The sequence below is a fragment of the Arachis ipaensis genome, chromosome B7, assembly GCF_059453495.1.
Source record: "Arachis ipaensis isolate K30076 ecotype BB chromosome B7, ASM5945349v1, whole genome shotgun sequence".
Taxonomy (NCBI): domain Eukaryota; kingdom Viridiplantae; phylum Streptophyta; class Magnoliopsida; order Fabales; family Fabaceae; genus Arachis; species Arachis ipaensis.
Genome location: NC_142442.1, coordinates 9,298,179 through 9,313,987, shown reverse-complemented (window position 1 = coordinate 9,313,987; position 15,809 = coordinate 9,298,179). Strand labels below are relative to the sequence as shown.

General features: G+C 31.0%; 2 protein-coding genes across 2 annotated transcripts; both read right to left on the bottom strand.

The window, feature by feature from the left end:
* Window positions 1–921: 921 nt before the first annotated feature.
* LOC110264976 (uncharacterized) lies at window positions 922–5,353 on the bottom strand. Its single transcript, XM_088494416.1, has 8 exons — window positions 5,236–5,353; window positions 5,047–5,149; window positions 3,880–4,055; window positions 3,694–3,765; window positions 3,549–3,599; window positions 3,006–3,444; window positions 1,958–2,886; window positions 922–1,835 (listed from the first exon to the last, which is right to left on the bottom strand). The coding sequence occupies exons 1-8, from the start codon at window positions 5,351–5,353 to the stop codon at window positions 922–924; spliced, it is 2,802 nt and encodes a 933-aa protein (XP_088350542.1).
* Window positions 5,354–12,368: 7,015 nt separating this feature from the next.
* LOC110264975 (replication protein A 70 kDa DNA-binding subunit E-like) lies at window positions 12,369–15,458 on the bottom strand. Its single transcript, XM_088494415.1, has 12 exons — window positions 15,296–15,458; window positions 14,659–14,780; window positions 14,304–14,571; window positions 14,125–14,221; window positions 13,891–14,018; window positions 13,712–13,796; window positions 13,498–13,628; window positions 13,268–13,427; window positions 13,060–13,183; window positions 12,769–12,951; window positions 12,624–12,689; window positions 12,369–12,545 (listed from the first exon to the last, which is right to left on the bottom strand). The coding sequence occupies exons 1-12, from the start codon at window positions 15,456–15,458 to the stop codon at window positions 12,369–12,371; spliced, it is 1,704 nt and encodes a 567-aa protein (XP_088350541.1).
* Between the last annotated feature and the right edge of the window lie 351 nt (window positions 15,459–15,809).

Sequence of the window (15,809 nt, the reverse complement as noted above, 5' to 3'; positions counted from 1 at the left end):
CAAATCAACTTAGCAAGCGGAGACCCTTGTTTTATACTACATACAGAATCTTCATGAAGTTCCAAAGGTATCTTAAACCTAGAATGAGCTGTACGACCTTTTGGAAGCAAAAGAGATGCAATTTCACTTGAGGCAACATTAAGAACAATTTCTCCTTTGACACGAATAGCTGCAGAAAGTGCCCTATATAGAAATGTCTTACCTGTTCCACCATAACCATATATGAAGAAAAAACCACCAAGGTTATTATTCACGGCTTCGTTTATTCTATGAAAAGCATTTTGTTGTTCACAGTTCATTTGGGACAACATAACTTCTAATTCGTCCCTTAGGGCAACAATATCAAAAGTTAGCTCGTCAGCTATTATCCGATCATCCAAGCCATCAATGATATCTAAATCAGGGAGAGGAATACCATTAAACTCTCGAAGTGACCTACCATTAGCTTGCAACATCATCTCAACCTTTGAAAGAGTCATATTCAGTAGTTGATCATCACTAAGCTGAATGTCTAAAATGAAGATGAAAAAGTTGTTAAGCAATTGATGATGTATTTTAAGATAAAGAATATTATTTAATCCTATAAGCGAAATTGATTTAACATGTTGAATGATATACCTGGATTAAGTGTTGAAATTCTATGTGAATATAACAAATCTTCAGATAATTGTTGGTAGCACTGCTGCCATACCAATTCAGGTCTAGATATGTTATTAGAAATCAACAACACAACAAACAGATTTCGTAAGTAGTTTCCAGACGCCCAAGTGCTTGCTTCTAGAATTGCATCAACAAATTCCTTGTCATCTTGTAGGAGTCCCAAAGCATAGCATGTTTCCTTGAATGAGTTGTATACCACACCATCCACAGTACGTAAATCAGTAAAACTCATGCATCCTCTTTGTATGTTTAACAATATTCTCATGTAATAATCCTCACCGTACCACGTGGAACATGAGTCAGCCGTCCAATAGAAAAGCCTTGTTTGCGAGGAAACCACATGCATGAATCATCTTTCCATACAAATTTTGTAGGAAATTCGCTGTATGTTAAAGATCTAGCAAAAGGATACTCACGATTAGCCAACATCCAAGCAGCTAACTTAGTAACCTTACCATCTACACGTCGAATAACATCAGCAATGTTCTCATGGTCCTTGAAAACAACTGGTTGCTTGTCAGGTAGGTGGAATGGTAGACGAATCACTGCAGGTTCTTTAAGCTGAATCTCATAACCAAATATCCGCCAAGCTGCCTCACATGCAGAAATGTAACGACAATCATTGTAGTTATGTATCTCATCAACAACTTGTTGAGAAGACCCATCACCAGATGTTTGGTAAAATGAGGCAGTAACCCTATCATTACCCTTACGGACGTACTTGAATAAATATTTAATAGAAGAAGTCTGACATGTATGCTCCACGTTAATGTGACAACCATACTTTAAGAGTAGATCAGGATTGTAAGGTACAATATAAGAATTATCCAAAATTGCATTCTTCTTAGTTATTGTATGACCATTATCCAGCCTTTTATACTTTAGGAAACCACCCTCGTCAATAATCGTTCTATTCCTGAATGGCTTTGGAAAAAACTTAGAACACCTTCCATTTATCATGCATGGACTACTGATGTTGTGCCTCCCACATGGACCATGAACCATGAACTTCTCAACAGCTGCATAAAGTCTAGGCATATTAGTCTTATCAGGGATTTCAGCAGATATCACGCTGTCAATATCATCGGGTGATTTAGGCTTATATTGTGGTTGCATGAACAACAGAATGTGAGCATGTGGTAGACCTCGTTTCTGAAATTCAACTGTGCACACATCTGTATAAATAATTGACATCAGAATACAAACAAAAAAAGTATAAGAATAATAAATATATATATATATATATATATATATATATATATATATATATATATATATATATATATATATAACTTACATGCAGAAATGTTGCCAAAGAACCTCCCATTCTTGAAATTAGATATCAACTCATCTAATTTAATACTAAAGATTCTTGAGGCAATATCAGGACGATCCTCTGCCTTAAGGCCAGTGCCATGTAAAAGGCGTTTGATCTCGTCCCATTCAGGATTGCAAGTAATTGTGATAAAATAATTGGGGTATCCAAAATACTTGCAAATGGCAAATGCATCTTTACAATTGTTAAACATGTATCTAGGACCACCAGTGAAACTGCTTGGAAGAATTATTCTTTGACCAGAAAGAATCGCATCAGCTTCTCCCCTAACTAAAGATTCGTGCAATGAGTTGTACTTGTCAACCCTGAGCTTAGGTTGGTTGTTGCGTAAATATCTAAGACGCTCAGACTCAATCATAGTATATGAATCAACTAAGAACTGCTGAAATAATCTTCTTGAATGTAATAGTATAGATGATCCTTCCAAACGCATTTGTATTCTGTATGAAAAGAATTCTCTTATGCTTATAGTCTTTCTCTTCTTAGTACCAGAAATATCAAACGTGGAAGAGTTCTCAATACCTGGCCTAAAACCATCCTCCCCATAGGGAAAAATCAAAGGATACTGTAGAGACAGGTAAGACGGGTGAAGGACATCTATCCTTTTTAGCCTGTTAGAGGTAGTCTCAAGAATGATGTCTCTCTGCAAACTTGACTCATCAATATCACCAACAATAAGTATTGCAACCTCAGAAGCTGTTGGGAGGTTATACCTCCTGCCATCCTTTTCCCTTTTTCTAATTAGTTTGAGCTTGATATTAGTTTTTGAATCTTCTTTGAAGCGACCGCGTGCACATCGAAATGACTTTGGAAGAGGATTGTGAAGATCCATCATTTGTTTCAACTCATTAACAATTGTTTGCTCAATAACATTATTCGAATTGGAAGATCTGTTTAAACAAAAAAAATTATTGCTACTCAAACTTTTAAAAATATAATATTTTCATTAAACTATTAGGAAATATTCTATAGTAAATAACATAGTATATTTTTGAAAAAAATTATGTACCTGATGGCAGATATGCGATTTTGAATCTCATTTTCAGTGTCGTATATGTATAACTGTGCAAACTTTGGAATATCACTTGGTGAGGGAAGCAAACTTCCAATTGAATGGTAATTTTGACCACTAAGAGAGAACGTAGGAGGTGCAGATCCATTGTTTATATTGTGATTAATTTTACCAGCCATGGATATTAAGCAAAACATGGAATTAAAAGAACGTATGTTCTTGCGAAAGTATCTACCACGTTCATCATCCTCAAAATGCAAATCTTGTAAAATCTGGGGTGCCTCCCTAAGAAAAGGAAGCTCAACCTTCCCACTCATGCAACATGTGCGGAATATAGGGATATTACTTCCTTTGCTCTTAGATAGCCTTTCACCGTCCCACATCATAGCTTTGCAATATCGACATACATGAATTGGATCCCCAGCATCCCAGGTAACTAAATTTAATAAAAAAATATTTTAAAAAAATCATATACGGATACTTTTTTAAGAAAGGCAACAATAAATATATCTAAAATATATATTTTAGGTTAATATCTACCTATTTCGCATGTCAAATTGCAATTGGATAATGTGTTTAAGCTAGATGACCCTAAAAAAATAGTATTAATTAAAAATGTGAAAATTAAACAAATGAAAAAAGGAAGAAGATTTAAACGAAAAAGATGACAATTAAAAAAAAAAACCTGTATTATTATTATGAATTTCTTGTTGAATATAATCTGAGTCAATCACTATATCATCAAAGGCATCAAGACCTGAATTAAATAAAAATATTTAGCAAAAATATCCAACAATTGTTCGGATTATACAAAAGAATAATAATTAAATAAAACTTTATAACACGTTAAATATATGTGAAAATAATTTACCTTCATAATGTCCATTGTTAACATGTGATACCGGTTTCTTATTGTAGACAACTTGGTTAGAGCTCTCACCATTGAAGAATTGAGAAGAATTAAACAACTCTTTGCTATTTCTACATAATGATTCGATGATTGATTTCTCCCTAAGCACTATACTCTTACTTGGGAGTATTTGTGTGCTGCCATGTATATTTAAATGTTTATAATTATCCAATTATAGTGAACTTAATAAATACTCTGAATATATAGTAATTAAATCTGAAACATAGAAAATTAAAAAAAATTATGCTAAACAAAAAAAATAGTTGTATCAAATATAACCTATTTAAATATTACATTGAATTATGTATAGAGTACAAAAAAAGTTATCAATAATTAAATGTTAGCTTGAATTATGTATAGAGTATGAAAAAAAAGTACGAAAATAGTTATTAATAATTAAATATTAGCTTGAATTATTTATAGAGCACGAAAAAAGATAGATAAAATATTAAATATGTCGAAGAAAGTAAAAATATAGAAACAATAATATGTGAAAAAATGTAATACCTTTAAATATAAGTTACCTTCGTAGCATATGAAGTATAAATCCACTAAATATATAACAAATGAACATTACATTATTAATGCATTTAAATAAAAAATTAAAAAAAATTGAATCAAATTTTTCCATGAAATCACTATATCTAAGATATAAATATAGAAATAACTACAAAGTGGTAACCTTAAAAAAACTATTGAATTTTTTTTGTCCCTTAAAAAAACACTAAAATTATATAAAAATAACAACAAAGATGAAAAAAATCATACCAGGAATCCAGGATAATGTGTTTGTTGTTAGTTGAGTTGTTAGTAACGTGAGGATTAACTAAAGTTGACCTTGAAGTGTTAGCCAATTGCTCATTGTAATTCTCTTTTTCCTTATTTTTTGAGAATGTATTTGATGAGTTGAGTACTGCCTGGTCAAATAAAGGAATGACAAAATGTTGAGTAATAATATATATAAATATTTGGTTGTATAATAAATGTGAATGAAAGGTCTTACCATTTGATATATTGGACAGAGGAGTTCTGGAATGTTGAAAGCTATTATTTTGAGAAACTCCATCACCAGTTGAATATACTTGATTGATACATAACGTTGAATTGATTTTCTTATTGAGCAAATACTGAGAAACAAAGCCAATACTTAATGAACAAAAATCCGTTATGTTGTTATTAGAAATCATGTGGGACCTTCTCTTTATTGGAAGCAATGTGTTGTTTGCAAAATCTGGTATTAGTATACATAGTATGTTAAAAAAGATTAAGAAAAATATAAAAAACTTAGAAACCATATGAGTATAATGATCATATTACCATTCTCAGAAGCATTCTGTATGGAAGCTTGTATTTTTCTATTTCTCTTCTCATTGATGATACAAATCCTCCTCAGCCTAGCTAACTTAGGACTAAGCTTATATTCTACTGAATCCATCTATTATCTGATAATACTTAACAAAGTTGAAAGTATGACCATGAGATATATCTGAAGTATAAATGATGTAAACATTCAAAAATATAAAGGTGGCGGGAGATTGTGAAAATTTATTTAAAATTTCATGTGATTCAAAATGTGAGAAATCATGTAACTAAAAATATAAAAGCTACCTAAAGAATTGGAAAGAAACAACTAATTCTTTAAATAGAGTCAAAATCATATATATGTTCTAAAATTTGAACATCAGTGAATGAAAAAAGAGTAATGTAATGAACTCTATTGATTGTACATGTGTACTTGAAAATGTTAGCTTCAATGAAAGTGTAAAGAAATACATGATGGTTAAGTAACTAAAAAATGTCCATGAAGAATACAGTTTATATAATGATTCCATCGCATGGTTTCCAATCTTAGTATTCAAAATGAAGCATTTGTTTTTGTCTAAAATATGGTCAATTCATGTTAAAATAATGTTGGTTAACAAAAAAATGTCTGAATCACACACAAAAAAAAAAGATTAGAACTAAGCTGATGAAAACTTTGAATTAAGTTTCAGCATAGTTTTAGTAACATATTTAAAAACGAAGTTGAGAAGAGAGGTTATCGATGAGTATATTGCTATGAAATTAATAATTGTAAGATTGAATGGAATAATTTAGTAAAAAAATCATGTAAAGATAAATGATAAAATAAATAAATAGCAAAATAGAAATTAGTAACTTAGGATTAGATATTACATGGGAAAGACGAACAAATTTTAAAGTAACTCACTGAACCATAAAACCTCCCCTAAAACCATGATTAAGAATCGCTCGTGAAAGAGGTAAACACTTATAACTATTCAACGAAAGAATGGTTCAGAGGATTACTAAACAAAATACAAAATACTTAACAAAGCTGAAATCTAATCCTAATAATCTTATCATAAAAAATAAAGCAAGAATTCAGATCTTCATGATTTCAGCTAGCATAATAGTCTCATCAATTGAGTTAACTGTGAGCCTCACTACACTTCCAGGCCTAAGGTGGTTCTCAGTTAGAAACTCTCTCCATCCATTGGTCATGAACACCTCAAATAAACGATTAGAAAATGTCCATTGTAAAGTCATGAGTACACATATTAGGGAATGCTTTGAAGACAAACTTGATTGGTAATATCTGAAAGATACAAAATGAAAAAAAATAAGTAACACATTGTACATATTTGATTAGTTTGAGTTAAATATAATATTTTCAAAATTAAAAAAAAACATTACCAATGAACCAGAAAGAAGTTCTTGTTCTGTAATGAAACATACGTATGATGATGAGTATGAAGAGTTGGGTTCTTTAGTAGGGAGAAACTCAAAAAAAGAATGAGCATTATATCCAGCAGAAGAAGGATGGTGGTTGGGAATAAAAATAATCTGTTCCTCATTGGATAGCTTAAAGAAATCACGTATCATCTTTTGATAATTTATATCTGGTTCAAGGTGAGAAATCCCTTTAGAGCTAATCACTGGATCAGAATGTGTGAAACTTTCAGAGTTGAGTTGGTGATGGTCATCCAGAGGAACAACATTTAGATCAATTAATGTTGATTGACAACTAACTGAATGCATGTCCTGTTTTGGTTGTGATTTTTTAACGGAAGTGGTGGACACCAACTTAGGAGAACTTCTCAATGTAGAGTGCAGCTTCATATTCTTTTTAGATGAATGCTTGTAACGTTTGTGATTCTTTTTTGATGGCTTGTAAGTAACTTTTTGGTAGTGAACAGCCTCAAGTACATAATGATCTTCTAATATATGCTCTTTACCTTTAGAAACGTAAATATTGAATGTAACAGTAACTTTATATCAGAAACACTGGCAGACAATTTATTCATGAACCTGTCTCTAACCATGATGACAAAGAAGATGTCCTTGTAGAGATACCTTAGCTTAATGGTACCTCTATTGGATAATCTATAGAGATTAACTAAGTTCTCAAGACCTTCGATTATAAAAGCATTCGAATGACCTCTTTGAATATGTAACTGAATCTGGTTATATTTAGAGTCAATAATCAGAATTTTATCCTCAAAGGATTTCTTGTACTCTCTGTAAAATATGCTGGGAAGCTCATGGATGTTCTGTGACCATAATATAAAATTAGATCTATGTATGAATATGTATGGAATCAACTAAACATTAGGAACAAATTAAACCAGAATTATTAAATAAATAAAAATCAAAATCAATAACAAAAGGGTTCTTGTTGTGAGGGAGCATATAATACCGAAAATGGGTTGATATATGGGTAAAAAATACGACTCTCTTCCACCAATTTATGAGAGCTTTATTGGGTTTCCATCTGATATGAGAAAATGTGAATTATTCTAGCAAGATAAGTAGCACAGACTGGTAGTACTGAAGTAAGAACTAAAACAATAAATGAACTGAAGCTGGAAATGAATGTTTAATAAAAGAAAAATGCAAATACCTTTTGGGGAAGTAAATCTTTTAGAGACACACAAATGTAACTATTTTATTAAAAGTAGTATGAATGAAACTGGTGAAGAGGACAACAACATTTATAAACTTAACCATATGTGTTTATAAAAGCAAAAATCCTTGTAGTGTTGTACTTATAGAATGCAATTGAAAGAAAAAAGAAGGAAAGAATATTGCGTAAAAAATATATAATAAAAATTTCAAATGATGATACTATGGATGTCATATGTGTGAAGCTATAGCTTAGAGGTAATTATTGAATGACTTTTTACTGATAGCAAATGAAGATCAAGAAGAAACGTTTACTATTTCATTGAGAATGTAACAGAGTACTATAAGTAAATGACAGATACATGAAGATGAAGTGTTACTCAATTAATGTTTATTGGTGGAGTAAACTGATTAATGATTACACGAGAGAGTATAGCTTGTAGAAGGGTAATGGCCTAGCAAACCATTGGTCATGAAGAAATCATAGTAGACCGTGGGAAAGAAACCAAACAATTAATCTTCATAAAAGCTTATAATACAAAGAAAAGAAGACAACAAAATTCTTAAATAGTAAAAAAAGATTGTGTTCATTTAAAAAATTGAAAAAGGGTAATGAATTCTCAAAATCTGTAGTTGAAAAAGGAACTAATGATGTATGTATGACACAAAAAATCATGGTTGGAATAAAAAAATTAATATAAAATAAAAGAAATCATGTATAGTTTGTTCACATTACATGGTATTTAGATCTGTTATTCAATATCAATATGATGTCTAGGTTACAATGTAGGAAGCTCATGTTTAATAACTGTATAAAAAATTCTATAGGAATATAGAAGAAAAGAAATAACTAAGTTAGAAAAATATTATTTTAAATATTATGATACTTTGGATATCATAGCTTCCAAACTGTAGCTTAGGGATAATTATTGTCTGATTACCTTATGTCAGAAAGTAAAGATAAGAAAAAAAAATGTCCTGGTTTTATCGAAAATATAAAAAAGTACTAAATATAAAAGACAAATATATGAAAATTAACTCTTACTCAATTTATCAGTATTGGTGGAACTATGTGAATAATGAGTACATGATAGGGTAACTTGTGGAAGGTAATAGCTTAGAAAAGCATTGGTCACAAAAGATCAGAGCAAATAATGGGGGAAGCAAAAAGCCAATTACAGTTCTTCAGGTTGGAAATTGAAGTTGCAGACACGGCTAGTAGGTGTACATGATAACCAATTCATAAAAAGAAGAAAAATTTGTAAAAAAAAGTCAAGTTAAGGTGGAAAGTTTTTCTGAACTAAATGAAAAATTCATGATACATAATATTCAGCAAATTTAGTATCATATCATTCAAATTAAATGGAAATTTAGCAACAAGATAGGTAAAGATATATACATGTAAATTTGTAAGATATACTTGTAATTTTTTTTCTTTTCAAATTCTAGACAGGTAATGTTTAGAGTACTAAATATCTGTGTTAAAAAAAGGTAAGTAATAAAAAATCAGCTATTACATGTGCACAATGTAATATTAGAAAAATTACTAAATGAATCACATAATTAGCAACGTGCATATAAAGATTCAACATTACTGTAATTATAGGTGAACATTCTAATATGTCGTGATTTTAGTTCATATATCCTACATTTATGAAAACAACATGATACAGGTGGTAAGGTAACAAAAACGAAGGAAAAAAATTCCAATGAAAGATAACTAAACTTTCTTATATGTTGTTGTATGAGTTCATTTGATGAGTCAATTCATAGAAATTAAACTGAAATGAAAAAATGACGATTAGTGATATTAAGAGACTAAAAACTAAATTAGTTGCTTTGATTTTATTTGGACAATTTTAATTTAAAAACTTGAGAAAAAATAGCTAATAGTACATCACACAATGGAAAGATATGATCTGTAGAAGAATTCAAGCAATTAAGAAAGAAAAGCGGTTTAGTGAAAGGAAAAACATAACAATACATGATCCCGGTTAAAGGAAATACATAACTTAGAGATAGAAGTGATCATGAGAGTGAACTGATCAAGAATATGATGAAAGAAAATTAAAACATAAGTAATTAACTAAATGCATGTCAATATAGTTTACATTGATAATATCTTTATAGACTAAGGACCTTGAGATGCATGTTAGATTCATCATTGGGGTATACAGAAAATCTCAATCAAGTGCCATGTCTGAATCCATTAGACTTTGCAAGATGCTTCCAACCTCTAGTCAGATATAGCTGAATCTTCCTTTTTTTATTCCAGCGTAATCCCAGTTGGTATGAACATCCATTATCAAGAACAACATTCACATTGTCAGGCTTGCTTGGAAAAGCATTCTGTGCGAATCTGGTGGGCAGAACCTGTTACAAAAAAATATTACTACTAAATTGTGAACAAATTTAAGAAAAAAGATATAAACTCTGAATAAATATAAACTCACCACAGCACTATTTTGAATCTGGTTGTATGAAACTTGTTTAATGCACCAAAAAGTATTATTAATTAAGTAGCAAGTGTCTTTGGTATTAAAATCTAAAGTTTTAGCACGGCAGACATAACCTGACTTTAAGGGGGTGGAAGAACCTAAATCTATGTTGGATGTAGTTCCATTTTTAAAAGAGCCACAGTTAAAACCCAATGCATTACCATAAAGAACAGGTAAAGGATAATTCGTAGAGTTGTTGACAATGTTATTAACTGAACCATAACGAAATGAATCCTCATAGTGTTGGAATTGATAAGAGTTGTTTGCATTTGGATTTGTTGTCATTAGCTGGTTGTGAACATTATATTGAGTAAAGGCAAAAAAGCTAGCACCAAGATCAACCTTCTGTGTAGGTAAAGAACCATTAGTGTTACTATGTGGAGTTGAAATAATGGGAGAAATATGAGTATAAGAGTAAGCTAGGTTTGTATTTTGAGGTAACGAATGTGGTATATCTTGAAGGATATCTGCAACTGACTCAGTGTTTAAATTTCCAGTGGGGTGGTCTACAATCATCTTACACATGTTATTGTCTTTGACCTTTAGCAAGACAAATACATCTTTCCCAACATACATTAACTTCAACCAACCACCTTTCTTAAGAGAGTAGAACTTCAGTAAATTTTCCAAACTAGATAGAATATAACTAGAAGTTTTGCCTTTCCCCAAACGCAGTTCTATTTGATTATCATTGAGATCAACAAATAACATCCTCTCTTTGAGATGATCTTTGTAGGTGCGATAAAAAATTGAAGGCAACTCGTGTATTATCTAATACATAAAAAAAAATAAAAGGTGTTTAAATACTAATATACAAAATAATTATTGAAAAAGTGCAAAATATTGATCAATAAATAAGTTGATGAGCAATCATTTAAGAATATTACCCCAAGAGGATCCACTTGCATGTAGAAAATTCTATCATGGTTAAATTCGGGAGGCATAAAATGAGTAGTATCCATTTCTGATATTAGTAAGTAACAAAAATAGTATAATGGTATAAAAAACTGATCTTGTGTAAAAGATATGATATTGAAGAGACAGTATTGAATTCGAAGAAGAAAGAAACTATAAACGTAAGAAAGAGGAAGAACCTGTTAGTTGTTGAAATATCTCTGGAAAAAAGGCAATGAATTGCAAAGGGTAGATGTACTTTATATAGATGTAATAGTCTTCTTGAAAATGGTAATGGCTATAGTAAGTACATATAAGATATAAGATATAAATTACATTAGTAGAGTGGGGATAACCAAAAAAAAAATCTTACATAAGTAATTAGTGCATGTTGTAAAATATTAATGTGTCAGGATAATGTCTTGAAGAATCAAGTCTAGTGAGAATAGTTGTATGTGTATTCATTGCATAATAAATTAGTACGGGAATAAAAAAACAAATAAAAAAGATTAAATTTTCAGCCATTAAATTAGAAGGAAGTATGGTATAAAGAACTGTTTGGTCAATAAGAAAAAAGAGAATATAAATATAATATGAATATAAATATAGATTAATAAGAGGTTATACATTAAGAAGAATATATAGAACTTAAGGGTTTTTAATACACAATTTTAACATATGTTAGTCCATGCACGAATTGGTTGACATCAACTGTGAAATAAGTGTAATTAGATTTTATTAATTAATAACGGTATTTACATGACATTTTGTCAAGAAGATGTCAAATAAAAGTACTCATTGTGTTAAGATTTAAAAAAGGAGTGAATACAAATTGTAAATAAAGGAATAATGAAATCAATAAAGATAATAAACCTGATTTAAATATATGAAATTGAGTTAATAGATAAGAACCAAGCATGAGTTACATATGACATAGAAATTTGTATACAACTTACTATAATAGAAGGACTATGAATTGTGTGCATAGCACTAACATTCTTATTGGAATAAAAGGCACACTAAGACTAACTTAAAACATAACCTTGATGTGATTAAATCACAACAAACATTATTTAGCAATCAAAACGAAACTACAGAAATATAAGAAAGGTTCTTGAAAAGCTATTCTTCATGAAGCTTTGCAACATTATGAACTTATTCAACAGTAATCTTCCGAGACTTAGTAGATGACTGGTTCTCAGAATCTGGATAAACATCAATAAGACTTTTGGTACATGAAGCAGCCTCGATGAGTCCCCTTTTTGGAGTCGAAAATGATTCAGTATTATCATCACCAATTATCTCAATGGAAGGCGAACCTGTTTGCTGTATAGAATGCAAAATTGCAATTAAATTATATAGTTAATTATAGTAGCCCAAAATGATAAGGAAAAATGAGGAATCAAGAATTTGTAACCTTGGAGTAGAGTCGGAGAGAATAGTAATAAGTTCAGAATTTTCATGGACCAAATTTTTCTGAAATAAAATTAAAAAATATATATAGAATGAACCAATAATATAGATTTAAAGAAACTTGAAATCTTTGTAAACATACATTATATATCTTGTGTTTATCAAGAAATTTTGAGATGATTGAATTATCAGCACAAAGCTTAAGTATAAAAATTTTGCATGGTTGGAAAGCATTGATATCTTCCATCTTAACTGAAATTTTAAATATGAAGTTCTTGTCAACGAAAGCATTGAGCTCCTGAGGATATTCATCCTTCAAACCTCCCTGATTAAAATGCAACATATGAATTGAATTAATGAGGTAGAAATTGGCATATTAATAACAAAAAAATAAATTAAAAAATAGAGAAAGATTTAAAAAATCAGATACAACCTTGTTGACATGAGACAGGCGCATATCAGAAGCAGATACATCAAGGTATTTGCTAGCTTCTTTGTCATATAGTATAAAGGAGGCGGTATCTAATTCATCAGCAACTCTTAAATTTATACTGAATCTGAACATGTTTGATGTTAATAAACAAAAAATTTGGCATTGATGAAGGTTAACAAAAAATAATTATAAATGTAGAACTATATACCTAAGAACATGAGAATTTGGGAATGTGTCACATGTAACACAATGGAATGAATTCTCAGATTCCTTTAGAGCATGGAAACAATGCTTGCAAATCTTGTACCACCAGCCACTCTTGTAGTTAATAGCAACAACAGTCCCATATGTGACATAGGTACCATTCTAGAAAAAAATGGATTTAAGATCATTTCAATATATATATATATATATAAGAGAAATAGAAAAATCAAATCTCAGAGGATTCCTTAAGATCACATATGTTCTTGAAACTTGTTTGGTTAATAAGATCATCCTCAAGAGAGTATGATGGTCTATCAAATAATTGAGACAGCTGGTTTGCAGGTGGAACCCCAACCATTATAACACTGTAACAATTATAAAACAACAAAAAAAATCAGCTTTGAATAAATAATAATGATTGAAAAAAATATAAATTAATCAACGTTACCTCTTTCTAAAATCCTTCACCTCTGGAAAGTCAGCGTTGATGTACAAAATGGAGTTGCAATTTGTATTAGATACACCCATTGAGCCTAAAATTTGATATAAAAAAATATAAGAATGTAAATAAGAAAGTAAAAATTTTACATGTTGATTAGCAGATTTGGATAGAACATTTATACTAACCCTTGAAGAGATTGAACTTTGCAAATTGAATTATTATTATATACTCATATGTGGGTTGATCCTCAATATGCTTAACTAACATCTTTGCATACTCTTCCCACAGAGTACACCTAATTTTACCATTACCCCTATTTAAAAAGCATATAACAAAAATTTAATGACGGTGAAAAGGAGTAATGAAATTATAAAATATAAATAACAGAGTTTAATAATATATATAATGGTTGGGAATACTTCATATCATCAAGTTCAACCACAATGTATACACAACTCTTGCCATTCCTTGTAAACTCAATCGTGTCACCATTCCCAGTAATCAAGCCAATAACATCTAGCAAAAAAATAGGAAATTACGTGTATAAAAGCTGGATAACATAAGAAAAATTGATCTTAAAAGTTCAAATAATTTATACCAATTAAGTGGGACTGAGGGTTGGAATGCTTGAGTATCAGTTCATTAGATACGAAATGGAAACTATGATCAATGAAGCCAAGCTCATGAATAATCCTAAGCTGAGTTTCTCTCTTAAAATATATACGATGAGAATGAGTTGTTGGTTTGTACTTCTGATCATTCAGTGACAATGAAAAGTTGGATATTGTGTATACTTTGCCATCAGATAAGTCACCCTCAAATAGTCTCCCAAGAGGATTCCTTATGGTACATTGAATATGATCTCCCTGAAAAGCATAAAGATATAAAGTTAATAACAAATTCTTTGTGATCTACAAAAATATCTTATATGAAAATTAGCAAACTACACAAACCATTTCATCCATCACGACCAGTTCTATCATCAGTTTCTGATACTTAAGCTCAGAATAAGTTAGTGACCAAGACTTAATAAGCCTTACTTTGATTTTATAGACCTGATTTTCAGATGAGGGGTCTATTGTAAGACCCAGAAATTTCAGAAAAATCTTATTAAGAATTAATGTTGATTTATTTATTCATTAAGTACCTTAACCTCAGGAATTATTTTATTAAAGAAAAATTAAAGCAAATTTTGATTAATTGAGTTTAAAGTAATTTAAGGTTTTATCTAATTTTATAATTATCGAATTATTTTCTATATTTGAATAATAAAGTTTAGCAAATATAAAATAATAAGAATTTTATATGGTTTGGTTTAAGTAATTGAGATTTTAGAATTTAATACTAATATTTTTATAAATAAAGAAAATTAATTATATTACCTTATAATTTTAATTAGAGTATTTGATTTCAAATCAATTAGTATTTTGATACAATAAATGATATTTCAAAGTAATTTTAGAGATTTAATTAAATTTTAGATGAATCCAAAAATTCCCAATTTTATCATAAAATCCTAATTCCCAAATCAAAACCCTAAATTCCCAAAACACAACCCTAACCCCAATTTCCCTAACCTAGCCGCCATACCCTTTTCCCCAAAATAATCCAACACCCACAGCCAAAACCCAACAGCTAGAAAAGAAGAAAGAAAGGGGAAGAGAGGAGAGGGGATCCGTGAGAGGGAGAGCGTCGGGTAGGAGGGAGGAGCCGTCGCACCACCGCCGCGCTGCTCAGGACGCCACCTCGCCATCACGACCAGTCGCCACCGTGCTGCACAGAGAAGCGAGAAAGTGCGAAGAACAGAGGGAAGAGAGAGGAAGAACGCGCGCCAGGGAGCTCAGTTGCGGGGAGAGGAGACGTGTGGCTGACCCGTCGTCGCCAGTCCGTCTAGCTCGACCAGCCGCCATCGTCGTCTCTGTCCTAAACCGTCGCCAGATCCGCCGCTGTCACCGGGAAAAGGAGCCAATGCAAGGAGAGCCGCACGTGGAAGAGAGAGAGAGAGATCCGAGACTGAGCTGGTTCTCCTCACTGCCGATTTGTCCAGCCGCCGTCGTACCCTCCGTCGCCGCCGTTGGTGATGGGTGGCCGAACCTTTGCCGCC

What these genes read in the sequence shown, in the direction of transcription:
- LOC110264975 (XM_088494415.1), bottom strand. Translation starts at nt 15,458, where the DNA reads ATGGCGAGGTGGCGTCCTGAGCAGCGCGGCGGTGGTGCGACGGCTCCT. An exon ending in GTGAAGGATTTTAGAAAGAG is followed by an intron (nt 13,629 to 13,711) that starts GTAACGTTGATT and finishes TAATTGTTACAG; the next exon opens with TGTTATAATGGTTGGGGTTC. An exon ending in CCAAATTCTCATGTTCTTAG is followed by an intron (nt 13,184 to 13,267) that starts GTATATAGTTCT and finishes AAACATGTTCAG; the next exon opens with ATTCAGTATAAATTTAAGAG.
- LOC110264976 (XM_088494416.1), bottom strand. Translation starts at nt 5,353, where the DNA reads ATGGATTCAGTAGAATATAAGCTTAGTCCTAAGTTAGCTAGGCTGAGG. An exon ending in CAATTTGACATGCGAAATAG is followed by an intron (nt 3,445 to 3,548) that starts GTAGATATTAAC and finishes TATTAAATTTAG; the next exon opens with TTACCTGGGATGCTGGGGAT. An exon ending in CTTTGGCAACATTTCTGCAT is followed by an intron (nt 1,836 to 1,957) that starts GTAAGTTATATA and finishes TTATTTATACAG; the next exon opens with ATGTGTGCACAGTTGAATTT.